The sequence below is a fragment of the Myxocyprinus asiaticus genome, chromosome 46 (assembly GCF_019703515.2).
Source record: "Myxocyprinus asiaticus isolate MX2 ecotype Aquarium Trade chromosome 46, UBuf_Myxa_2, whole genome shotgun sequence".
Lineage (NCBI taxonomy): Eukaryota > Metazoa > Chordata > Actinopteri > Cypriniformes > Catostomidae > Myxocyprinus > Myxocyprinus asiaticus.
Genome location: NC_059389.1, coordinates 25,139,208 through 25,166,940, shown reverse-complemented (window position 1 = coordinate 25,166,940; position 27,733 = coordinate 25,139,208). Strand labels below are relative to the sequence as shown.

Genomic DNA, 27,733 nt, shown 5'->3' with positions numbered 1-27,733 from the left:
AGAGCGTGAAGCTCAATAAACAATGAAGATTTGCACAACAGGAAACTAATCTCCTGAGAACTACAGACACACTAGACCACAACAAACACATACACAGATGACAACTTGACGGGCAATTTTTGGTAATAAGACAAAAAAGAAAAATGTGTGCTTTCAAGTCTGAAGATAAGGAGAAGCTATTTTTAAGTGTTGAGGGAGGACATTCAGGATGAAAAGACACTACACCTAATAACGAAACAAAACTTCACAAATATGTGAATGCAAAGGAGTATTTCTTCAACTTTGGGCACTTTTAGCACTGTATATATAACAATAACCCTGAAAATGAAAAGAAGCTCATCTCTAAATTGTAAATTCAACCCTAAAATGAAAATGGATGCAAAATAGGGCTAAAATGAAATACAAGGGACATTTATTGATTTATTTAATAATCATGTCATATTTTTATTGTTTTTGTTTTTACAATTTCATTATGAATTTTATGATTTATTTAGTTTCACATGTAATTAATTCCCTATTTATTTATTTATTTATTTAATGGTCCATTTAATTAATTCACTATGTATTTAATGATTGATTTAAATATTTATTTGATTATTTATTTGTGAGTAATTTGACCCTCCATACATTTCCAGAACATCTCAGATTCTGTATTGTGTTTTGACACTGATGGAAATGACATTTTTTTTAAGTTTTTAAAATAAAATGGCACCTCTCTTGTCTTGCTAAAGCTAATTACATAGCTACTATTTTAGTTATCTTAAATATACACATTTAAATAATATTTGCACACTTTTTGCATAATTTGGCAAAACTACAGTATGATTGGAAATGAAACCTTTAATAAATATTCTGCTCACAAGTGGTATTTACCTTGACTTTTCTTCAAACATCACTCGTCTCATATTTCATTTCAAGCATGCTCTTCACTGACACTTGTTGACTTGGTAAACAAGTACTCTCACTTTTGAAAATAAGTAAATGAATAAATAAAATATTAGGGGCAAAATTGTTTGGTTTGGTGGAAATGACATCACAACTGTGGGACATTCATAGTGTTTATTTCACTCTGTTTAAATTATCATAGTTTTAAATCTGTAATAATTGTTATTTTTATAATGTATTTTTATAGTTTAATATTAAAAGTCTCTTTCTGGAGCAAGAATAAAACAGTAAAATCCATACATAAAAAGCATTTGAAAAGTACCAAAAATAAATGATGAAGGCCTGATAAAAAGTTTCCAAGTCAGTTTAAATGAGAACTTCATATAACAAAAAGAATACATATCTATTTGTTTTTAATAAAAATTAACCCCTGGGACATGAAAGTGCCCAAAGTTGTAAAAACATCCAAACTCTCTAGTTACACAAGCTCTGTTGCATTTCAAAATGTGTTGGACCGCAATTCGAAACACAATGTATGCAATCTCAGCGTTGCCACAAGGGGCGCTACAGTCACAAGCAGTGGTACAGTCTTCTACAGTCAGTGTTCTCTTTCAAAACAACTTATGCCACATCCGAAAAAACAGATCGAAGAGAATTTTGCTGAGCAAGTTTGCTTTAATGTCGTCATGTTTATAGCTAGCTAGCAGAATAATAACACATCTGGTTTAATGTCGCATACATTTGAAGGTAACTCTATTGCCCCCTTGAGTACAGATGAACCACACAGTTGAAATACGTTGGCTGGGTTTGTGTACTTGCGTAAAGTAGCAATTTTTTCTGGCCATTGGTTTCCATAGTATGACTTCTTGAAATCCGATCTAACAGTTAAGACTAAAAAGGACTTCCAAAAAATGGATTTTAACTGGCTTTGAAACCAAATACGAATGTGGTTTGTAGAGATCAGATTTCATATGGGCTTTCTGGAGTTTAGACTACAAATACCTGAACAGATTTAAGCTGGATACACCAAAACATCAGATTTTTCCTGCCAAAGCCAAGGACAACTAACAACCAGAGTCATGTATCTGCAAACAAGGAGCTGCAAAATACCTGTCCGTCAGAGAAACATATGGGGTTTTAGTAGAACTTCACTTGTGAAAAACAGATTAACCTTAATCCAAGCATAAGAAAAGATCTTCATGAGAAAGTGAAGACAGATATTGTTTGAGAAAACTGTAAAAAGTTTAATGAAGACAAACATAAGAAATGTACATTTAGTTCCCTACTGTATTGATCAAGGGAAACAACTTGTGGCCACTCTTTTCCAAGTGGTACTTTTAGGAGTACTGTCAAGACTTATAGATTGCAGCCTTTTAAGTGTGTTTACTTTTGGCGGTCAAAAGAGGGGGTGGATGGTGTTGGGGGAGTCGCTATCTGTGAGAGCATATAAGGATTTGATTGTATATCTTTAGGTGTGTTTGTGTGGAAGGAGATATAAGTTAGTACACTAACTAAATGAGTCTCAGACTGAGAAAGTGAATGGGTAATTTGTGTACACATTATATAACTATATGAATATGTTTAATGAATACGCGGCTACCAACAGCGCCATAGGAATTTTTATGAACACTACACCAAAATACAAACAAACAACTTGACGTGTTAGCTCTTTTTTATTGCTAAATGAAATGATTAATTCTAAAAAAGCTGTTTGTCCACCAAACAATAGAACTAGCATGCTATGTAAAAACTAGCCACCACACTTTCATGGATGCACACAAAGCAGTGTTGGGGATGGTAGTTTGAAACTAGCTTGCCAAGCTAAGCTGTTAAACTACATCCAAGCTATGCTTTTTAAAAAGTAGCTAGCTTGCTACAGTAAAAATTTCAATGATAAAAAGCTAATTACACTGAAACTACATGAAGGGGCAACATAAAACTATCAGATGTATTAATTTTTTTTGTAATCAGAGCAGTAATATGTCTGGCACAAAAAATGATGATAACCTAATAAAGCTGAGTTAAAACTATACTACATTGATTTGATTACTAAATTATGTTGGCTCAGTGAAAACGACTTAATATGAACAAAATTAAATTGCTTGTAAAAACTTTCTCAAATTCAATTAAGTAAGGGTAATGACTTCATGACTTACTTAAGGGTAATGAAGTATTTTCTGGGCTATTCACTGGAAAAAGTAGCTTCTCTGTTTTGAAAACAGCTGAACTACTGTTACGCTACTGAAAAATGTACATAAGGTATCATTAATATTAGTTAGTTACTCCTTAAGACTTAGTCAAACATATGCTTTTGATGTATAGTCCAGTCCATTGACCTGCTCTTATCTGAAGAGAAAACAAAACCAGCACGAAATTGAAGCTCTCCAATATTTTTACAACCCTGGCTTTGTTCTGTTGTCAGAGAGTCATGCTTGTGAAAAGCAAAAGTCTGTCCGCATCCCTCCATCTCTTGTGCATTTGGCCCCTAGGTCATGCTTCAACAATGTCCCCTGCTTCTGAATCAAGGACTTAGGTTCACCCCGCAGCCTTCAACCAGAAATCTGAGCTCATTTATGGCCTATATCAAAGCTCGGCTAATCAGGGCTTGTGGAAACTGTATGGCGCTTTGGGCTAATTGGATGGACTAGCACACACATTTACACACGTGTTAAGGCCTCTAAGGTGACTAGATTATACCAGAGATGTGTAACATGATTAAGAGTTCACTACTGAGACCACATAGCCGTTTTTCTCGCTATAAACACATATAACACTCAAAGCTGTCTCTGAGTCATATACAAACATTAGCGTCTGGCAGGCGACTCCATGAGCATTGCATCTTAAACACTGTGGTTTTCAAGCCATGAATGTGTAGTGGCAGCAGATGATAATTAATCCCGCCATTACTTCAAATGAGAGAGGTTTGTGTATTTGTTTGAATTCAAAATCGTGTGTAATACATATACTACAGTACACAGTAAGTATTTTTTAAATGAAGGGTCTTTATATACTTTGGTTGATTGCTGATTATTAATTGCATTTCTCCCAGACAGTGACTCAAAATAAAAGCATGTTATTGTTTAATTGAGTGCGGTACACCTAATTCAAAATGGCTGCCTCACACTTTTTTATTTAAGGGGACAATATCTTTTAGATAATTATCAGATTATACAATTTAGAAAAACATATGTGTTGTCTTGGCACAAAAACAATGAGGATCTCGATCAGGGTGCCAGACAACATCAAACTTGAACACATAAATATATGCTTAGAGTGAATAATTCTTTTTTTAAAAAAACAATGAAAAACAGTGAGTAGTATTTAACAAAATATTTGCGAGCACTCAAATGAGTCAGCGACCAGTTCACAATTAAACAGTTAAATGAACCAATTCACAAAAATCCACTGGACTTCCTAACGCTACTTAAGAGAGGAATATTCTTGTAGACCGTGTTTGATTCCAACCTCAACTTGCTTAGTTTGTGCAATACAATATCACATAAAAAACAGCATTACACCATTTTTTTTTATACTACTTCAAAGCAAACTTCTCTTGAGAGGTCCTCACCTTGACTTTTACTTCGAAAACAATCATACAATTAAAGGAATAGTTCACCCCAAAATTAAGGCCATATCCACACTAATATGTTTTCATTTGAAAACACATTGATTTCGCTACGTTTACGCATCTCATCCACCCTAGAACAGAGTTTTCAAATGGAGACTTTGGAAAACACTCTCTATTAGTGCAAACTTTGGAAAACGAAGACGTTAAGCAACTGAAAACTGAGTTTTCAAACGAAAATGGATTAATGTGGACATGGATGAAATTTAAATAATTAATATAGCCATCAGCAGCAATTATTGAGGTCCAAAAAGTTTGGAAAAGTGGAGAAAATAACCAAAGTCATCAAATTTAAAAGGACGGGTCTGTCAGGGCCAAAGTAATTTCATTACTAGGTACTCTAGTTACTTTGTAGGTATTTCATGTGCCATTATGAGTTTTCCGAAAAACATACTTTTTCAAACTGCTCCAAGACCGTTGGTCCGATTTGCACAACATTTGCTAGTGGTCTAGGAGTTAGAAAAAGTATTTTGTTTTTTTGTTTTGTTTTTTAAATTCTAAATAGCTTTTATAGATGCAAATTAAATCAGAAATGTATGTCTTGTTTTGCTTCGGACAAAATAATTTTGATTCTAGCCCATACAGGTGTGAAGATATTGGCGAAAATGTAAAATGCCACCTAGGCATATTATAGTGCCACCTAGGGTCAGATGAGGGTGTCTGTGTGCTGAGTTGTGGAGGGATTTGGGACCATCCTGCCAAATTTGGTGTCTCTAGTACTGGTGTCATTATGTTTTTGCTGCCCAGACACTTTTAGGGTGGAAAAAGAAGAAAAAGAAACCTAACTTTACCTTCGAAGAAAAAGAAACCTAACTTTCGATGCTTGGACCCCTAAATATGTGCAAAATGACTTTATTATGAATAGTCACGAAAACCGATGAGAACCAATGAGGTTTAATGTAACAGATGTATCCGCCATATTTGATTTTAGCTCTTTGCTAATTATATGATTTGATTTGTGAGTGAATAGTGACTTAAATTTGCTTTGTTCATCGCACAAAGTAATTGTATCGCTTCAGAACATTTGGAATAAAATGCATAAGTCATATTGATTACTTTTAGTATTTTTCCCCTTTTTTTATTTAATGATATACAGATCATACAGCTATACTACTGCATTGTGATTGGATTAAATGCTTTTTAAATTCTTTGATCTTTGTTGTTGAGTGCAGAGCACAATGTCCAAATGTCTTGATTATGTACACGCATGTATGCAATAACAGGTTGAGCGTTGAGTAAGTAAAGGGCAGATCTTGATATTGGCTGGATGACTTGTGTAAGAGTTTCAACTTAAACAAACTTTAGTGGAAAACAACAATAGTGCCTTCCTGCCAACTCCAGCACTCCAATCATGAATCTTCCTTCATAATTGTGCCAGAAAAGCATTATTGAGTGTGGCTCTTTGTGGAGGAACAGCAGAATGAGATACAGGTGGTGCCGTACTCCTGGCAGTAATTATGGTAAAGGGCTCGGCCATTATTTAAGATCCCCTCAACAAGCCTCCTATTGAACAGTCTATAAAACCTTTGCTTTAATAAAAAGTCTCAATGGCACACACGCGTACTGTGTGGTCCTAACAGAGGCCTGTAAACGGAAAGGGGGCGTTATGGATTCAACAATGTCTGTCTATCTGAGACATAGGTTAGTAGGAAGTGTTGATTAATGATGACTGAAGAGGGGCTGTGTGTCTCGTATTGAGTGGGTGGAGAGAGAGGGAGGAAAGGGTCAGAAAGGGTAAATAGGAGTGCTGGGTGGTAAGTGGTCACACATCAAGGAGACAGTGTAAGATGAGAGGGGTAGAAGGTATACTGACCCCAGTTTAGAGCAGAGAAGAGAAGATATGTCCATACTAACTAGCTACTTGCAGAATAATGTGAGTTGTTTCCTAATTTGTATCTTTATTTGCATACTTCTACTAAGGACGAAAAGTACATACATCTAAGAATGATGTAAGCCAGTACAGTATGTCATAAAAATGTGCCTTGGGACCACATGTTGCAAACTACTACTCTTGCGTAGCGCAATTAGTTTACGCCATGAACCAAACTAATCAGCTCCAGGTATATCACAACATTACACTTTTTTTTTTTTTTTTTTAAACAACGTTTTTGAAAATCAGACAAAAAGACAAAGGTACAAGACTGTGTACTTACTGTCTTTCATGAGGGTATTGACTACAATCCCATGAAGCATTGAAGACATCATTGAATTAAAAACGGTGGAAAAATATAAAACTATTGATTTAAAGTTTTTGATTATGAGTGTAGAATCCATATATTTAAAGAAAATTGCAAACTATTCAGATATATGCGAACAAATAAACAGTTTACGATCAAGATCAACTCGATTGCATCAGTCAAAGGTAATCATGCGAGTGGGCGGTCGCTGCAGAGCTCTTTTGGCTTCCTTTGTTGGCCGCAGTTCACTTGATTGGTGGATCTCTCTTCAGCATTATGGATAGTGCAGTTCTTCACCACGATTTTTTATAAATTAAGTTGAAATAACACGGGCAGATGGTTTCACAGAAGCATATACCATCGATTAACAACCGGTCGGTCTGTCTTTAAAGGTTTATAAGTTAACGTTAAAAATCAATTCGCTAGTGGAGAAAATGAATGGGATTTTTACTTCCGGAACCAGACTGTTGCGCTCTATTGTCCTTGACTTACGTTTTTGTATCCTGCCTCAATACAGAGTTTACTGCCAACATTTACAGCACACCTGTAACTGAACTCTGCATTATGTAAATCTTCTTATTTACATTAAGTACTGCAGGTAATGTCCTGAGGACATCCCAAGAGCAAGACAGGACAGCTAATGAACCAAACCTCCTCTGAAACAACCTCTTTAAGAACAATACTCAGTGAACACAGCAGCTGGGAAAGGGCTTTCACAATCTCTTCGCAGTTCTACTATATCATTAACAGCTTTAGAAGCACCTTCTGGCTGTTGGATTTCACGGATACTGACATACATATCAATGGGTCATTAAAGGACTGTTAATTAGCTTAATGCCCATTGTGTGGACTGGAGACTGGATTAATGGGAGGTGGGCTCACCTTTCTTTGCTCAGGGCCATCCTGGGTGGATCCAGGTTGGGGTTCTCCATGGACTCCATTTGTGGGCATCGCAGGAAATAATAGAGGGTGTGGAGGGCATCTGGAGACCAGGAAACGGGCTGCTGGCGGGCGTGGCGAGCCGGACTGAGGCCATGACGGACTGAACTGAGTCGCTGCATATGGTGCATGGCCCGTGATACCAGGTCACCTGATGAAAAATAATAAGAATCAACAAAAGAACTCAATTTCAATGTGGGATATTTGTTGAATATTTCACACTATTACAATCACTATACAATACAACACAAATACAAGCTAGTTGTATCTTTCTAGTTTTTGAACGTGCAGAATGTGCATGCGCCTGGAATTATTTGCAGTAATTAGTGGGTCCACAAGGTGGCAACACTCACATTTGAGCCTATGTTTTCACGAAGAAGTGCTAGAAGAAGATGTAACAGCCGGTAAACAATAGGAGATGGAGGTAAATACATCAACAGTGTCATATTCTGCATCTGAAACTGCTATCTACAAAAAAAAATCGTATTTTTAAAAGATTGTTTTTTTACAAAGTTAAAGTTTTGTGTACAATTTTGAGAAAATATAGTGCTAAATAAAAGTTCATTAATTGTTTTAGAAATGTTATGCACATGTTGTTTACTATTAAATTGTGTGTTGTATTGGTCTTTCAGCCACCTTACTCACTGGATATCCGCATCGGCCATTGAAAAACCCATATCGGTCGACCACTAAAGTACTTATTGCTATACTTATTAGCATTGAATACACATCTGAATCTACGCTAATTTGAGAGGACAACATTGTGGGCCAACTGCTCCATTTTGTGGAAACATACAGTCTTTGAGGTGATCACCCCTTTGATTCATTAGAGTGTTTTTTGAGTAGGAGGAATCTCTATTATGATCTGAAAGATGCCAAACTTGTAGCAATAGGGGCCCTATTGTGTTCTGCCAGGCCCAACAAAGGATCTTAAGAGAATGTATGAAGCAATCAAGAAGTTAGGGGCTTTGCTACTAATGCTTGCCCCTAATGTTTAGATCAGCTTTATTGGACTGGGAATATTAAGTACAACATTCACAATGCTCATGGTAATACTGGGTGCAATGCAAAGCAATTTCATTTATATCATCCCTCCAAATGAAACAATAAACTGACCCTTTCACAAAGACACCACTGGTTAACTGGTTTCTGGTTAATGCATAGCTTTGTGTTGTACTTTTGTCAGTATAGAATATCAATGTTTAAATCATATTGAAAAGGTTACCAGCACTAGCAAAGCTATTGCATTATATGATCCAGTGGTTCTTAACTGGTGGATTGCGACCCAATAATGAGTTGCAGGTCTGTTCTTATATGGTCACAGACAACAGGGTAAAAACTATGCACATCTGTGACTCAGTGTCAGTTTTAAAGTGATGGGGAATGGAGCTCTTAACACTATTTGTTGAACAAAACACACCCAGATGAAACTTGTGTCAGAAATCAAGTATTTTTCAGCCAAATAAGGCACATTTTAATTACCACAGAAACACGGCAAGTCTAAACTTTCACCAAAATGAAAAATGAGACGTTTTTGTCTGCAAGCGCTTTTCATGTAGAGTTCAAAGCTGCGCTTGACACTGGCGTTGACACCCTGACACGAATCATGAATGCTGCTTCACGTTTGATGTAGCAAAGCAGATAGCCACAGTCTACCAGAAGATTAATATTGTGGAGGATGAGAGATTTAATGTCAATTGCAATGAGTATGCAACCTATGTGGGGACTAGTTCTTTCAATTAGTCAACCTGCCACTTAGACACTGGAAACGTTTAATGTTACTTGAATTGGTTATATTTTAGTGCATTTCTATCTTTATACTGTGGAAGACTTTGTTTGAAAAATTTTAATAAAGCATTATTTTGTTAATAGTGTTTTGTTTTCTATCCTAAGAAGGAAATAAATGCATTTTGAAAGGAAAATAATTATATTTAGTCAAATTTCAGCACTTTAAAAATCTGCGATTAATCGCGATTAACTATGAAAAATTATGCGATTAATCACGATTAAAAAAGTTAATCGACTGACAGCACTTTTAAAAATACATTAAAATACAATTCACAAAAAACAATTCCTTAAATACACTTCTACTATGATGAATATGTTTTCAATTTCTGAGTTCAAAGTCACTGAACAAGTTAAAAATAACCGTCCGAGGGAAGAAATAAAAGTCTCTGAACTGAGCTGAATTGCTTGAATCCTCTATGTTGGTAGTTTAATAAGTAGAATCATCTTTTATTATTATTTCTTTAAAAAACAAAATGAGCAGTGAAACCTTTTTGTTCTAAAATATTATCAATAACTTTTGTCCACCAAATCAAATCGGTGTAGCCAACATTCAGGTAGCGATGTGACAAAACCAAACAAAAAAAAATTACATTAAAAATAAAACAAAGACCCCTTTAGAACACTCATGACTGTGTGAAATAAAAAAGAAATTAATAAATAAATTTAAAAAACAGATTTTTTTGACATTTTTATGAAAAGGCACATTTTGTTCAGACCAAATAGAGTAACTCTGAGAAAACTTCTTAATATACGTGACTCAATATGTTACAATACTTTTTTGAAATGAATGATTAAGTTCCAAAAAGTCACGTGCAAGGAAAGTATTTTAATACTTTTTACTTGATTACACCACTTGACTTTTGTAAAGTCATTAAATCAATGTTTTTTGGGAAAAATGCTATGATTTTTTCCCCAAACATTTATGAAACCAACATGGACACAAAAATGACATTTCCTGAACTTGACATGTTTTAAACTAGTTTATTTAAAAAAAGAAAAACAATTTTTATCTCATTTTGTATCATCTCGGACAATCTTCTTTGTCAATGACTCATTTACAAAATTGTTACTTTTACAATTAAGCCTATGTCATGTTAAAGGGATAGTTCAGGTGATGTTAGGCAGGAAGTCACCATTCACTTTTATTGTACTGAAAAAAGATGCAATGAAAATGAATGGTGACTGAGGCCCAAATCCTGCTTTTTAAATTATGTGGATGGCCCATTTATGTCCAGGGTTCCAGGGCAGCTGAGGCCATACAGATGCTCCAGTGTCTGCCCAGCCTCCTGAGTACCTCTGGATCAAACTAACATGCTCATAGGAAGATGTCAACTGAGCCAGCAACCTCACGGGTAGCGCACAAAGAGAGTTTGTGTGCGTTTGCTAACGCCCAACTGAACGATTGGCATGCATGAACGTGCCCTTGTGCTGCGGGAGACAAACAGCTGAGTGTTCGCTCTTCTGCAGAAGGAAGTTTGTGCTTTTCCATCTGTAAGTTCAACCCTACCTCCACTGGGACTGTGACATGATGAGTAAACACAGCGATACAGGTGAGACAGCACAAAGAATGATGACTTATGCCAACAAAGAAACTCCCTGACTGCAGGGGAAATATCCCATTTTGAAATGTAAACTCACATGAGGAGGGAACCTAAACATTGTACAATAAGCCGACAGTGATAGTGGGCTTGAGTTGGATGTTTAAAAAGTGTATTTGTGCAACTTTGTAGAATAAGGCACCGTAATCTTTTCTTTTTACATTATAACATTTTGTTAAAGGGATAGTTCGGCCAAATTTTTTAAATAAATCCAATAAAAATCCAGACCTGATATTGCTTTTATCAAAGGAGCCAAGCATTCAGTCTGCATTGCAGACATTGCGTGCCTCATTTCAAGGCAGATGTGAGTCTGGTATTATCAAGGCAGAGGAGAGACTTGTTATTCTGATAAGAGGGATATTTTAACCCCATAACATCCTGCAGGAATTATCTGGACATAGTGGTACAGATGGCACAAAACTAGATACTGGCTGATGGGCCCCAAAGCACTTTCAGTTCACTTCAAGTCTTTCTTTTTGTATCCTTTTGTCTATTTCCTTCATGAAACATTCTGTTTATAGAGCAAACATGCTTCTCTTTTGGGACTGATATGAGTGGTGTTTACCCAGAGTGTGAAATAATGGGCTAATCAGTCTGGAAAGATAAACAGCATTCACATGATCTCCTTTTGCACACTGCTTTTACATGGGACAACAGCAGGCAAGTGTTTCTCTGTATGATACTTGGAACAATCAGGTGGAGATATTAACCACAAGGAAATGACTACACACTTGAATTAATCTAAGCGTATGAAGGGCTGATGGTTGATCATTAGAATGGGATGTTCCTTGAATGTTAACACAGTGAAGAAATGGTGCTAGTACCTTTTTACAATGAAGATGCAGGAGAAATTTTTTTTTTTATTTAACAGAGTACCTATATTAGTATACTTACAGTATGTTTACATGATCACGGTTGTCTCTTTCGTTGTATGTTTAATCTTATTTTTCAACTTTATTTAATCTGTCTTAATTACTCCCAATTATTGCATGTTGTTCCAAATTGTTTCCAATTTGTTAATATTTTTTAGTTCCTAATTTGTTAAAGTATATTATTTAAATTCTGCTTTTTTATTTTATTTTACTTTGTTTTATTAAGTTAGTTGTATTTATTATTATTATTTTATTTAACACTTTGCATCATTGCATTCTACAACATTATTTTAATGTAATTGTTTATATTACTTGTTACTTAGACTTTATTTAACAGAGTATCTATATAAGTATACTTGTGTTTACATTATTACTGTTGCTTCGTTGATTTTAAAATTTTATTTTTCATCTTTATTTAATCTGTCTTAATTACTCTTAATTACTGCATGTTGTTCCTTAATTTATTCCAATTTGGTAAATGTTTTTTAAAGTTCCGTGCTTTTTTTAAAAATTTATTTTCCAGTATGATGAAAGATTATTTTATTCTGTTTTTATTTTATTTTACTTAATTATTTATACATTAAGTTTTAAATAAATATTTCTTTATTTCTTTATTATTAATTAATTTTACACTTTGCATCATTGCATTTTACAATATTATTTTAATGTATATGTTAATATTACTCGTGTTTACATTATTACTGTTGCTCTTTCCTTTTATATTTAATATTATTTTCATCTTTATTTAAACCGTCTTAATTACTCTCAATTATTGCATTTTGTTTTTCAATTTCTTGATTGATATTTTTTAGCTCTTCTTTTATTTTATTTTAATTTATTTTTATGATTATTTTATCACTAGAGTTTTATTCCTTAAGTTAGTAGTATTAATTATTATTATTATTATTATTTAATTTTACACTTTGTATAATTATTGCATTTTACAACCTTAGTTTAATATATATGTTAATATTACTTGTGTTTACATTATTACTGTTGCTGCTTCGTTGTATATTTAATCTTATTTTTCATCTTTATTTAATCTGTCATAATTACTCTTAATAATTGCATGTTGTTCCTTATTTATTTATTTTCAATTTGTTGATTGATATGTTTTTAGTTCTGTGCTTTATTTTTATTTTTATTTATTTTTTTATTATTATTTTATCACTAGTTTTTTTTTTATTGTTTTATTCCTTTAGTTAGTATTATTATTATTATTAATTTTACACTTTATAAAATCATTGCATTTTACAACATTATTTTAATATATTTGTTAATATTACAAAGCTGCAAACACTTTGGCAATTCAAATGCACAATTTGTCATGCCAATAAATATCCGGTCAATAAAATGCCTTCCTGAAATCTTACTGAAAAATGTATGTATTGCATTTCAGAGAATACCCATAATGTTTCTTTTTCAATATGCATCACACTAAAACATACGAAAGTACATAAACTATAGCTTAAATGGGATCTTTATGAGTTGTAAATGATTCAGCATGTTTCATAATGGACAGAAAGAAAGAGTGAGACAGATAAAGCCAGGAGTATCAGACATAACAGACAGACAGGATCCTTACTGTCTGTCTGATAGACACTCACTCAGTTCTGAGATACTGCCTACGCATGTGGCAAGTAAGGCCTGCTCAAGTGTCCGGAGCTCCAGTTCAGCAAATGCGTCCTCTCTGCTCTCCAAACCCGTCTGACGCCCCTCTGTGTACGGACTGAAATGATCCGGGAGCGACAGAACACCTACAACAGAACGAAAATGAGTCAAGTCAAATAAAGTGAAAAAGTTTCCTTGTAAATGTGACACATTATTAAAAAGAAGTGCTACAAGAGGTCTCATTAATCTCATTTTTACTTATAACATTTTAGTCTCTTTGACAATGCATATGAGAAATGGTCTGTTGTTCACGCATTCACTATTCAAATAGTTTCCCATTTGAGGAAAGAGTGAACATTTGTGTGTTCTGACACAGCTCCTAACCAGTGGCGGTTCTAGCTTGTATGGCACCCTGGGTGAACCCCCCATTTCAGCAATGTGCCACCCCTGGCAAGCGCCCCATGCCGCCCCCGGTGGCTGCCCATGTCAACCATGCCTAAATCCGCCACTGCTCCAAACACTCTTGAGCTCTTTGTTTGATGCTATATATGCTTCGTGTCCTAAGCAGTGTTGGGTAAGTTACTCAAAATAAGTAATCCATGACCAATTCTAATTACTTTTCTAAAAAATGTAATCAGATTACTTTACTGAGTAATTCATATAAAAGTAATCACATTACTAATTATTTTACATTTAAGTTACTTTCTAAATCACTTTTCCTAGAAGTTTTTGGTTTTCCGCTCAAATTTAAAATGTCTACATTTTCTCCTCATTAATTGTCGCACACCCTTCAGCTATCACAGAAATGCTAACAGACATACATATGAATTGATACTTTAAATGTATTACACATATTACTTTAGCGCAAGTAATGTACTTAAAAGTTATCACTGTAATTGAAAGACAGTAACTGCAATCTGATTACAAGAATTTATTTTTTGACTAAAAAGTAATAAGATTACATTAGCTAATTACTTTGTAATCAGATACATCCAACACATATGGATATGGATATCGGACATTGGTTTCGTGTGCTTTTTTGCTTTACAGCCAACAAAATATCTGATTTTTATGGCTGGTTTGAACAAAGCTTTATTATCCTTCTAAGTGTTGTCTTAGATAACAAAGGTTGCACAAAGTCAAGACAGTCTCTTCCTTCGTAAACAATGGTTGTTTCTGAAATAAACTGGTGGTTCAGTCTCACTGATCAGTATTGGTGTTATTGTGACCTTCCCTGGATGAGCTGTTAAATGTGAGTCTTTTCCATCCAAGAGCAATGCAGCATGTTCTATACTATAATTGAAACATCTGCCAAATTAAATGATTGCGTAAGACCAGGATGGCTTTGTTAAAACAATGATTTATGGTGGATAAATTGGCTTTTATGGTTACATAACATGAAATATTATCTTGGCTCCATCAACCTCTACCAATTTCCACTTTTATTGAATTGAGATGTTTTGGACTTAGTGAGTAAGAGTTTGGCTGGTTTAAGATACAGTAATAGCCTACAGTAATAGTTTTTTTTTTCTCTGTCATTCACGATTGTCGCTTGACAGATTGTATGATATGAAATTCCAAATGTTAGTTCGGGAGCAGCTTGTTCATCTAGGCCTGCCAATAATATTCCAAGGATATATATGTGGCTGCTTCCCTCGCAACTATTCTTCCGACACCTTCCCATCTCCACATTTATATTTCAGCACAAGATCAGTCCTGTGCTCAAGCCCCTCTGTTATGGACAGCACGCCAAATCCGTTTACCATACTGCTCTCTAGGACTATGTAAAATGACCCAAGTGAGATTTTGCATAAAAGCCATGGCAGACTATGTGACTTAAATGTTTTTTGGCATCTAAAGTCCTGGGTATACTTTGTTTTTCCACATTCCGGATCAGATCACGCCCAGTCAACCGTGTTGCCTTTCGAATTATACTCTTTTGACTGCAATCGAATACGAACATGTTCAACGCATGCACAATTCAACTGTTTTGTTTGTGATACTCGTTTAGTACATTCAATGGCAGGCGCATTTGCTGACAATGTGCACAGACAAGGACTATCCGTGTGTCGAGAAAATCTGGGCTGCACGTGGATAGTCTGTGCAGACTGTGCTGATGACAAATTTATGTCACACATACTATGCGTGTTCCTTCCAATCAGCAACACGGACAACCAAAACATTGGCCTTTAGATCTCTGGTCACAATTGACAGTGTTGAATATCTGTGTAAAGTTTCAACATCATCATTGACATGAAAAGATGAAATAGTACACCAACCCCTTCCACTAATGTTGGCAATGTTTTGCCTGGAATAGATAAAAAAAAGAAATATAAAAAAGAAAAAAAAAGAAGAGTGTCTGAAGTCTGTCGTGGCTGGGCGAAAGAAAGAATTTGTTCTCATTCTTTTGAGCAAACTCAAGTTAATTTTAATAGTTAGATTATAACATGAACTACTCAACACTACAGGACTGCGACCGGAAATGTCTGACACTGTCAGTACTGAAGACTAATATTTATGTCATTAGTGAGTATGTTACATAAAGCAACCAAATACTGATGAATTTGCCCTCCGTTGAAAGAAATTCTTTATGATTCCCAAAATGTGTCTCATATGGAAAAATCATGGCCGAAATCGTACAGTGCTCATCTGAGCCATCACTGCTCTATTGAGATAAATTGTCTTCAGTAGTGACTTCCTGTCCTGATGGAAAAACCAGGAAAACAGAGGGATCAAGGAAGGAGGAAACTTGTGCGAGAGTGGGCCAATTCGATTTCTTACTGGTTCTTTGTAGTTCTGGGAGGCCATAGCTTTGCTTTGGCCTTAAGGGATGATAACCCTGCCAAGGAAAAGGAAACAAGCAAGGAACCCTAACAGAGAAGCAAAAACAAAGGAATATTGTCAATTCTGTTTCTGATTTATGCATGGATCCTAACAGGAAAGACAAATCTCAATCCCATTTGTGAATTTTAAGGGACTAAGATCCATCCAGAATGTTTAGAAGCATCTTTTCGTACTACCTACATGGCCAGATCCTAGATAAGCCAATGGTTTCTGGTTCTATCAAGCCCAGGGATAAGGGTGGCTCCAGTCATCTGTAATACCACAATGTGAGAACGGTAAAGTACTACAGGAAAAGACTCTTCGGACAGCTCACAAACACCAGGATCATAAATTCCAGTAGACGAAGCTAAATGTTTGTTTACAGAAAACACGTTTATTACAGTGTATTTACAGTCTCAGGGTGTCTGACTACCAAACAATACTGTGAAATGTGTTATAATATCACACACGCAAAGACAAAAATTACTTTTTTTTTCAAAAGTGAGTAAACTAAATTCTAAAAATATGCTCGACATCACCTTCATATTCTTCATCAATGCTTCTAAAGATTACAAAGATATATACACTACTGGTCAAAAGTTTTGAAACATTTACTCATTCTTTATTATAATTTTTTTCACATTTTAGAATAATAGTAAAGTCATCAAAACTATTGAATAACATAAATGGAACTATGGGAATTATGTTGTGATTAAACAAAATCCAAAATAAATCAAAACTGTGTTATATTTTAGCATCTTCAAAGTAGTCACCCTTTGCCTAGAATTTGCAGGCATGTACTCTTGACATTTTCTCAACCAACTTCTTGAGGTATTACCCTGGGATGCTTTTTAAACAGTATTGAAGGAGTTCCCATCTATGTTGGGCACTTATTGGCTGCTTTTCTTTATTATTTGGTCCAAGTCATCAAATTCAAAAACGTTTTTTTTTTTTATTAAATTTTAGATTTATAATAAAATAAATTAATATGGTGGCACAATTATATTTTTGTCTACAAAACTAATTTCAAACATTTAAGCATACGCCTTCAGATCAAAAGATTTTTAAGATCATGGGAAACATTTCGGTCAAGTGTTTCAGAACTTTTGACCGGTAGTGTATGCAATATAAATTGAATGCTAGGCAGTTCTGGGTAGTTGCCAGGGTGTTCAGCAGTTGCTGGGGTGTTCTGATTGGTTGCTAGGACATTGCCTTTCAATTGCTAAAGGTATTCTAAGTGGTTGCTATGCAGTTGCTAAGATGTTTTAGTTGGTTGCTAAACAGTTGCTAGATGGTTGCTAATGTGTTCTGGGTGGTTGCTAAAGCATTGCTAGGATAATTTGCCTATCATTTGATTGAAATGAATACCTTTCCTTAACAAGCTGCATGATTTGAGGTATCATTTATGTCTGTAAAACAAATGGCAAAGTTTTACGTGCCAAAGTTCTCTGGTTACAGGTTTTTTTGATATCCTAAACTCTAAAGTATGTGCAATAGCAATAGAGATGCTTGCCTCAGCACACACCACTACATATGGCTGAAAGGGTGCATAGATGGTTAAGTCTCCATGGCTTTCCAATTAAGTGTTGGTCAGAATTTCCGACAGGAAAGGCAGAGAGAAAGCATATTTTCAGTGTGAGGAAATGATAACGGGATGTTTTATTTCAAGATTGTTCTGTGGTTTCAATTTCTTCATTGATTGCTACATTATATATTAGATGTCACGCATATTATGAATTTGCACAACTAAATTAAAAAGAATTATAAACAAATAAACAGATGCAAGCACATGTATGCATGTCGTGAGATATGGTATGAGCAAGCCACCATTTATGAGAAGAGTTCCCATCAAATGGGATTCTAAACCCCTACATTAAAATCCAACCCACAACAAATTTGTCCAGCTGCACTGAGTAAGGGCTCTGTGTGTGTGTGTGTGTGTGTCTGTCTAGTTCTCTGTATAGAGGACAGGACAAAACGTGTAGTATTTGCTGATGTTGCCCATTCCATTGCAATGGAATTGTTTTTACAATGAGAACACATGGCGGCTGCAAATACGTACACTCGTATTTGTACTGGGGCACTGCAATCCACGTTACAGTTTATTCACAAGGTCATTAAGGGTGTTATTTGACAAGACAGCAAAGTATTTCCTGATGTACAGTAATGTGCAAAAGTCTTAGGCACATAAGATGTTTCACAAAAGCATTTGTCTTAAGATGGTTATTTATATCTTCAGCTTTAGTGTGTCAACAGGAAATATAAATGTTAGACTCACAAACATTACATTTGCAAATAGAAAAGATTAAAACAGAAGAACAGGGAGCCCTGCAACAGATGTCATGGCCCCCACAGAGCCCTCCACTGAATATTGAGTCAGTCTGGGATTACATAAAGAGACAGAAGCAATTGAGACAGCTGAAATAGATAGAAGAACTGTGGCTAATTCTCCAAGAAGCTTGGAACATCCTGTCTGCCAACAACCAAGAAAAACTGTGTCCAGGTGTACCTAGGAGAATTGGGGCTGTTTTAAAAGCAAAGGAGGTCACACCAAATATTGATTTAGCTTTTTTCTAAAAATCCTCACTATGCAACATTTGTCACAAGTGCCTAAAACTTTTGCGCAGTACTGTAGGTCTTGTCAGAAGATACTACCAAATTAGACATGCACTGAATATTGTGAAAAATTATTTTGAATAGTTTAAATTTGAATTTAAGAATAGAATAATACTGTTTATGAAATAGTTTGAATCTAAATTTCAGAAAAGAGGAATATTGTTTTTGAAAGAGTTCAAATTTGAAATGTAGAAAAGCTGAATGATACTTTTAAAATATTTACAATTTTAATTACAGAATAGAGGATTGTTTTCGAAAAATTTTACATTCGAGTTTTAGAACAGAGGAATGTTTTTTTGAAAGAGTTCAAAAATGTGAATTTTAGAAAAGCGGAATAATGTTTTTTCAAATACAGTAGTTTAAATTTGAATTTTAGAAAAGCAGGATGTTGTCTTTGAAACAGTTTACATTTGAATTTTAGAATAGCAAAATGTTGTTTCTGCAAGAGTCTAAATTTGAGAACAGTTGAATGTTATATTTGAAATATGCTGTGTTCACGTCGTGTCAGAATTACTGTAATTATGAGATGGCAACTTGTTGGTAAATTAAGTTACTTGTTTTATGGCAAAACTTATTACACCCAAATGTCTTTGCTGATGATAGCAGAAAAATATTTATTGCTACATTAATTCAATAATTCATTAATTCATCTCTATATGCCCTTGCAAAATGTTTAAGAACAAAGAAAGGGCTCCAGGTAACAATGACATAATTCAAAGGCATGTTTAACAGAAATGTGTTCACTGCCTTTAACCGTTAAGGCCGCTGCCATCTTGGTTCTTGTTACATGATGTCACGACTATCAAGAGCTTTCATAGAAACGTGAATGCTTTTTACATGTCAGAATCTCGTAATTACAGTAATTCGGACATGACATGATAGTTTCCAATAGAATTTGATGAAATTTAGCAGAATGTTGTTTTTGAAATAGTTTCAATTTGCATTTTAGAACAGCAGTTTTTATGTTCATTATATTACCTAAACTGGCTTATGGAAAATGTTGTTTTTGAATAAGCTAAGCTACATAAATGAAATTGTGTTTTTTTTTTTTTTTTTTTTACCTCAAAATAACCCTTTCAAAAAGTGCTATGGTAGTTTACGCTAAGGTACTTTAAGAATAACATAGTATTACCATCATGCTTTCCATGGTATAGCTTTATGGTATTTTTTTGTAAGGGAAACAATTCAAAGTAAAGAAAATGAAAATACGTATCCATAAGGCGTTATTTTTCTGTATGGACCAACTATATGTACTCCAAATTCAGTTTAAAAGAGCAAATGCTGCTGTACCAATATGGTGTCTTGTTAATGTTTATTCAGTGTCTTGTCCTATGAATGACTGAGAGTAGGTAAGCATCCGATCTATGCCGCCTATGAGCACTTCACACATAATTTTCACTTTTACACCATGAGAGCATGGCTAGTCAAGCCTCTGTGAGCTGCTGTAAGTTTAGAAACTGTCAGTAATAGCACAGCATCTCCCATGAGTCCACGCCCTGACTGGACGCCTGCCTGCCTTTCCCACAGCCTGTCCCAATACACTCACACACCATGAATCTCTTCTCTACATTTGTCTTCAATCATCACTACAAGGAAAAAGTGTGATAAAAGAGAGGAATGAGACAGGGTTTTTCGGTAAAACTGAATCAATTGATATGGAAATATATTTTAGAGATCCTAACTCCCACAAGATGCTGGGCGATATAAAAGAAACTCAATATTTTTCTGCCATTTGACAATATTCAATACTGCATATGTATATAAAAAGAGGTATTTAACAAAATTAACGTTTTTGAATCAGAGGAACCATTTCAACCAAGGCCTGATTGAAGGCATCTTTGTTGCACCAGACCTAACAGACTACAAAAGACCAACATGCCTTCTTCTATCTGAGTGTAGTTACATTGACATTTTTGTTGAATTCTTTTTACTTAAAGAAGCCTGTCTCGCTTTCCCTGTAATAGCAGCAGTGTCCATATAGAGTGCATTCCTGATGGCTAATTGGTCTGGAAGATGTGTTTGGTCTAACATGATTCAGTTGTTCCTCTGTATGTATTAGAGTGTGTTAAGTGTAAGGGTCTCTCTCATTTATGGGCCCAGAGGCCTCATTCTCTGATGTCTAAGAAGCTTTTTTTACACTCAACGAAGGCCACCTGCTTTACAAACAAGCTCTTTATTCATAAGGGCCTTGGTCAGTAATTCACAGTAATTTCCTGTTGGCAAAAATGGCCTTTATGATGATGGCCATTCAAAGGAAGATCAAAACACAATATGAAAGTTACAAATATTGCACTGCACCCAACCAGGCTTTGGTCCACCCGCACATCTACAAACAATGGAATTTTTGACTCCAAATGTCGACTGATGCTTTTCACACAAGGCTAATGTTAACCGCACCTAAAAACAGCTGTTTCGGAGATCAAAGGTCTTTAATTCAATTAGTAAATGTTCTTAATGTTTTAACCTGAGTTGAGATCCAGAACCATAGCTAACAGATAAACTAAAAAGCTAGCTAATACAAACATTTTAATATTTGATTGTAGACTGCATTAAAGTTGATGTTAGTACACAAAATGCGTAGAAGCGGAAACCATTTTTATTTATTTCTAGCATCAATTAAAATGCTAAATACTAAATAAGACAAATGCCACTTCCACACTAACATGTGTTTGTTTTTTTCTGCTATGTTTTGGCCTTCCATTCACACTGAGACAACATTTTTGACAGCGAAAAAGGAGCTTTTAAAAAAACGCTCTCCCAAATGGATAAATTTGAAAACGCCATCTTCGCATTGTAGTGTGGACAGGGAAAATGGAGATATCTGAAACCAATGATGTATTTGTTATCATGTGACGCGTTTATGTGATCCATTCAACCCAAAACAATCAAGATGGCAGCCCATGTTGTAGCGGCGTTGTTGTGCCTGTTATTCACTTAGCTATGTTTTGTTTTTTTGTTTTTTTTTTATCCCCAATTTGGAATTCCCAATGCACTCTAAATCCTCTTGGTGGCATAGTGGCTCGCCTCAATCCGGGTGGCAGAGGATGAATCTCAGTTGCCTCCGCATCTGAGACCGTCAATCCGCGCATCTTATCACGTGGCTTGTTGAGCGCATTATCGTTGAGACCTAGCATGTGTGAAGGCTTCACGCTATTCTCCACGGCATCCACACACAACTCACCACGTGCCCCACCGAGAGCGAGAACCACATTATAGTGAACACGAGGAGGTTAACCCAACGTGACTCAACCCACACAAGCAACCGGGCCAATTGGTTGCTTAGGAAGCCTGACTGGAGTCACTCAGCACACCCTGGATTTGAACTTGCGACTCCAGGTGTAGTAGTCAGCGTCTTGCTAAGCTACCCAGGCCCCCTTCACTTCGTGTTGTTAAAGATAGGAAGGAAGTTTACTTGCAATTGCTGTCCAGTGACTGAACACGAGGACAACTGCGTTTCAGTCCGTAAATGGAACGTGATTTTTCGCATCTGAAGTAAAGGGATTATGTTTTAGTGTGGACGAGCAACTGGAAAATGCTTGAAAACTACAGTGTAGATGGAGAGTGTTTCAAAAATGAAATTTTCAATCTATCCAGATTAATGTGGATGTATTAAAGTATTAAAGTGTGGTCCAATTAAAGTGTATACATGCTGAATGAAGTCATGCTACAATAGCATTATCTAGGTCTGTTAGTCTGACTTTGCAAAAATCAGACTGCTATGATTTCAGTCAGACTAAAGAATTTACATGACATTTTAAAAAGACAAATTATTGTTTTAGTCCGACTACAATCGAACTTTTAAAGTGCATGTAAACATACTAAATGACCTGAGATCTGTAACAGATATGCTAACAGATATAACGACAAGCAATTTGTAATGACTAACTACTTGCAACTTGTCGATTTGATTCTGGTTTGTACTTAGGTTGACATAAGGATAAATAATATGTAATAGCAAGTTCCTATTTTTTCTTTTTTCTTGTTCTTTTTGATACAGTTGATCACTTTGAAGTCAGAATTATCAACAAGTTATATGAAAGAAGTTAAAATTTATGTGCATGAAAGCAATATTGATGTTTGAAAATGTCTGGTGTTGCGTTAGCGGTCTTGCTACAGCAACTGAGTCCTTTGAGGGTGGTCAATACATGATTTTGAGATTAGTGATCTTTTAAACGGTAGGCAAAAATAACTGAGCATCTGTCGAACAGGTCTGAATTTTCTCGGTTAAATCATTAGAGAGCGGAACGGCAGGAACAGATCACTTAACCCGTGCTTGTCAGGATAATTAATAACAGCAATGACACAATGATGGCATGACTGACTGCCTTGCATCTGGTCACACCTCAAGAGAGCTTTTAGAAACATTTGAAGCAACCTTATCGGTTCATTTTAGACATTATTTTTATGGGTGATCCAGTCAGTAAAGCAGATTAAGGTGGTTTAAAAAAAAAAAAAAAACATTAAAAGGTATAGTTCACCCAATGAACTTTAAATGATGACAGTACTTTAATATTTTGGTGAACTATCCTTTTAGAATGTGTGCTCTATGGACATCCAAAATGTTGGTGTACACAATATGCAGTTGTTCCCAGGAGACTTTGTGGTTTTGTTAAGATTAGGGCATCTTGATCCTTTGATCCTCTGTCTTCATATCTTCGCTTTAAAAGATCTCGTGCCATAAGCAGAACAAATATTAAAGTTCATGCTATATGACTTCATGCCTCATGCAGATCTTGCCTTATGAATACAAGCCAACTGTAGAGCCAATGGTTTCTTTTAATGTTTACAAGAGATACCCACACATTATTTGGCTGTTCCCATGTTCCAGGTAATAGATGGTTTTCAACATTTATTTAGGACCAACTTCCCTTATACCATAACATTACAATTAAAAAATATTATTTTTTAAATTAAATGTGGAGAGTCACGACACCATGCGAGGATCGGACATGTAAACGGCGAGCTCTGCACACTTTTCTAGTTTTAACACTTTTAATGGCATAAACCGGTGAGATTCGATACACTCTGTTTCATAACTGTTCTAGAAGGACAATATGTCAAGGTATTCAAAATCCTCGGGCTCTGGAGACATTAAAAGACACTTATGTGCTCAAGCTGACGCCCCCAAGCAGGCTGCGAGCCTGGGAGTCGATTTAGTCGGGGAAGTGAGGGAAATGCGGCGAGAGATGCTGAACATGTCGGCAATGCTGATGAAGGTCGTTGCTGACTTAGAGGATCTTGCTGTGATATGTCGATCGATCACTGCCATGGAGGCGAAGTTCACTGAGGTGGTTACAAGAGTGGGGGATGTCGAGAAATGGATCGATTATCTGGAGTCATCAGAGAGGGAATTATCTGTTAATCCGCTAGCAACCAAGGTGGATTTGGTTGGAGGACATGGAGAACCATAGCCGGTGGAATAACGTCCATATCACTGGAATTCCTGAGGCCGAAGAGGGACAGGATATGGTAAAATTCCTGGATGGGCTCCTTCCGAATATGCTCAACATAGCAGCCCAAAAGCTGAAAAACAAGAAAGCTCACAGGGTTCCTGCTCAGCGATCCACGGAGGCACCAATCAATTCTGGCCAAATTTCTGAGATCATCCGATAAAGATCTTGTGTTACACGAGGCGAGGAGTAAAGGAAGCTTTCTTGGAAAAACCACAGCATTTTCTTGTTCCCAGACTTTGCGAATTCGACAAGAGGGAAACGTGATCGATTCAAGGAATGCAAGAAACATTTACATCAACGGAAGGTCGCTTTTGCACTGATATTTCCTGGCCAAATTGAGAATAGATGCTAAGGATGGCCTAAAACATTCACATGCCCACAGCAAGCGATGTCCTTCATAAAGTCAATGGAGTGAGTAAGTCATCTTGTGGTACTCACTTTGCAGCCGAGTGGACCGGCTCACTGAACGGAGCGCTTGCAAGTTTTTGTGCTGGTTATTCCTAGTGGCTGGAGTTTATTTTGTAGCGTAACACACCTTCAGGACAGTCTTATGGATGAATCTACACACTCTTTGATTTTATTCCACCTACTGGCTGGAGTTGGTTTTATAGATTATCTTTTTGCCGTGCAATTCTATCTCACAAAATTTTTATAGAAACACCGGACATGAGTAATCCGACGGCAAAGTTGTTGCGGGGGTTCTCATAGGCGTGCATGGACTGTTTGAGTTTAGAGGGTAGGATGCCAGTTGGGGGTTAATGCACACGTTTTTCATTTTTTCTGTTTTTTTGGTTCTGGGGGATGTTCGGGTTTTGATGGTTGCACTAATGTTGGAATGTTGTCTTTATAATCTTGTTTTTGACACACAATCAATTTTTTCTTATATATCAAAATGTCAAATGTTAATATGAGTGGATTGTCTCTCTCCATGGAATGTCAATGGGTTGGGGCACCCCATAAAAAGAAGGAAGGTTATTTCTCTTCTTAAGCATAAGAAATATGATAGAGTGTTTCTCCAAGAAATGCACCTTTTTCTGCAGGAAGCTGAAAAATTTGGGAAGATATGGGGTGGACATGTTTTTTATAGTGCTGGCTCGAGTAAGAGCAGGGGAGTCATTAAACAGATAAGTAAACATCTACAATTCAAATGTCTCAAACAGATTAAAGATAAATTAGGAAGAATCATTATTGTTTTAGCTGAAATTCAGGGGCAAAGTCTTATTTTGGCTAATATTTATGCACCTAACATTGATGATCAGGACTTTTTTACCCATGTTTTTTGGTGGTGTGTTAAGATCCAAGAATTTTGGTTGAGGGTTCAGAGTTTTATGTGTGACGTATTGGGCACTCAAATGTAATTTTGCCCCAGACTCTGTATTTTAGGTGATGGGGCGGTCATTAATATAGGGGATAAGTACATAAAAAATAGGGTCCTAGCCAGTGTCATGATCAGCAGACAGGTCATCCTTAGGGGATGGAAGTCGGCTGGAACGCTCTCATTTCAGGAGTGATACACAGAGTGATAACATAGGGTAGCAGCATTTGAGGAGATGGCATGTAGAAGGCTAGGCAACCTGGATTTGTACATCAGGAAATGGGGCAGTTATTTAGCCTTTTTGGAAGGCTCTTGGGGAGGTGCAGCGGAGAGAGACTAGTGGTTTTGGATGCGTATGTTGCAACCTTTTTGTTTTTTGTTTTTGAAAGTATGCTTTTATGTTCTTTTTTTAATGTTTCTAAATATTTTCTGAAGTTTTATTGTCTATTTGTGTGCTTGTTTGTGTCAGGTGGGGGCTAAATGTTCGGGGGGGAAAGTTGTGATTTCATGTGGTTTGATTCTGCATTTTCTATTGTGTCTATATGATTTGCTGCATGGAATCAAGAAAAAAAATGTAATAAAAAAATAAATAAAAAAGATATAGATATTAGATTTGATAGTTAACCAGGGAACTGATAAACATCAGACTTTAACAGGTTAAAAAATAATAATAATCATTTTAAATGTTAGTGCTGCTTGCCCTAGCAAAACTCCCCACCCCAATGCAAGGGTGTAGTGTCCCCAGATGTCCCTTCTTCAATTTTATTGTATGTGATTTTCGGCTGTTGCAGTCTATCTCTTTAAAAAATAATAGCACACATCTTCTCAAAAACACATTTACACAGTTTAATATGTAGGGATAGGGGTTTGTTAAAATCTTTAACTCCAAGAATGAGCAATAGTAACAGCACCACCTAATTAAAATCCGCCCCGATTTGGCACAAAAAGAGAAAATAACACTGAGTTCACCCTTTCCGCCATCAGATGTACAACAGAACTCTAAGAACTGTGCTGTAGTCGCCTCTGGAACACAACATCTCTATTAAAAGCGACACAATCGGCCTGCTGTTTAGTTGAGCGATAAAGCAATGGCAAATCTGATGGGCTTATTCATGGATGGAAATTTAGCATAGTGTCAAATGCACACACACACTTACTTATTCTATATGTGTTCCTTTAGATGTCAGGTTTCATGGCCCGCCACCTCATTAAACAAGAACATCCATGGAATAACACACGTGATATACACAGACTCAATAAGACCAGTGTTTCACTCTTTAATGTAATTTATGAAATCAAAGGGTACTGTATATTTTTCTTGAAGTTTGCATTATGTCTAAACTACATCTAATAGAATGAGACATCAGCTTGTTTTGTTGAACTTAAAGGTCACGCTATGACCACAATGAGTCAAAAAGCACTCAAGGGAGAGGCACAGATACATCCAAAAGAACAAAAACAAAAGTTTTTATCTTACATAACACTATGGATATTTATGTTTAGTTTCAAACTGAGTCTCCAGCTGTTTTAGTGGTGTTTGCTACGGCAAGAATCACTTTTACTATTGCTCATACTGCCCAAAGTATACTTTGGTTCTGACGCAAACGCTCTTGCATACAGTCAGACGTGATCCTGTCAAAGTATACTTCATTTTACTGTGTGCACATGCACAGGCAGTTGGCGCATGCATGCTACGACTGCTATGAGATACTAGACTACTTATCTTCAAGAGTTTAGAGCCATAAAGATGTTTTTATATTCTTCGGACTTGATTTATACAAATGTAGGTATCTCCAGACCTCTTCACAGATGTGCTCTTGATGTGCACATCCACTGTTGTTGTTTCCAGCTTCATCTCCTGTTGTTTACTGGCGATTACATCTTCTTCTAGTGCTTCTTTGTGACTGCAACGGATCAAATGTGAGTGTTGCCACCTTGTGGATCCACAAATGATTGCAAATAATTCCAGGCGCATGCGCATTCTGCACGTTCAAAGATGTGCGGTTAGCTGTGCGCGTTCAGTGCTTGAGC

General features: G+C 36.0%; 1 protein-coding gene across 2 annotated transcripts in view; it reads right to left on the bottom strand.

The window, feature by feature from the left end:
• The window catches only part of LOC127435662 (ankyrin repeat and BTB/POZ domain-containing protein 2-like), a 66,985-nt gene that overhangs the window by 17,861 nt on the left and 21,391 nt on the right, over window positions 1–27,733 (bottom strand). For both annotated transcript variants that reach the window (XM_051689295.1, XM_051689296.1), the window contains exons 3-4: window positions 13,492–13,641; window positions 7,570–7,777 (exon numbers count right to left, since the gene is read on the bottom strand). In XM_051689295.1, the coding sequence (XP_051545255.1) occupies window positions 7,570–7,777; window positions 13,492–13,641 (358 nt within the window). The remainder of the gene's footprint in view (window positions 1–7,569; window positions 7,778–13,491; window positions 13,642–27,733) is intronic.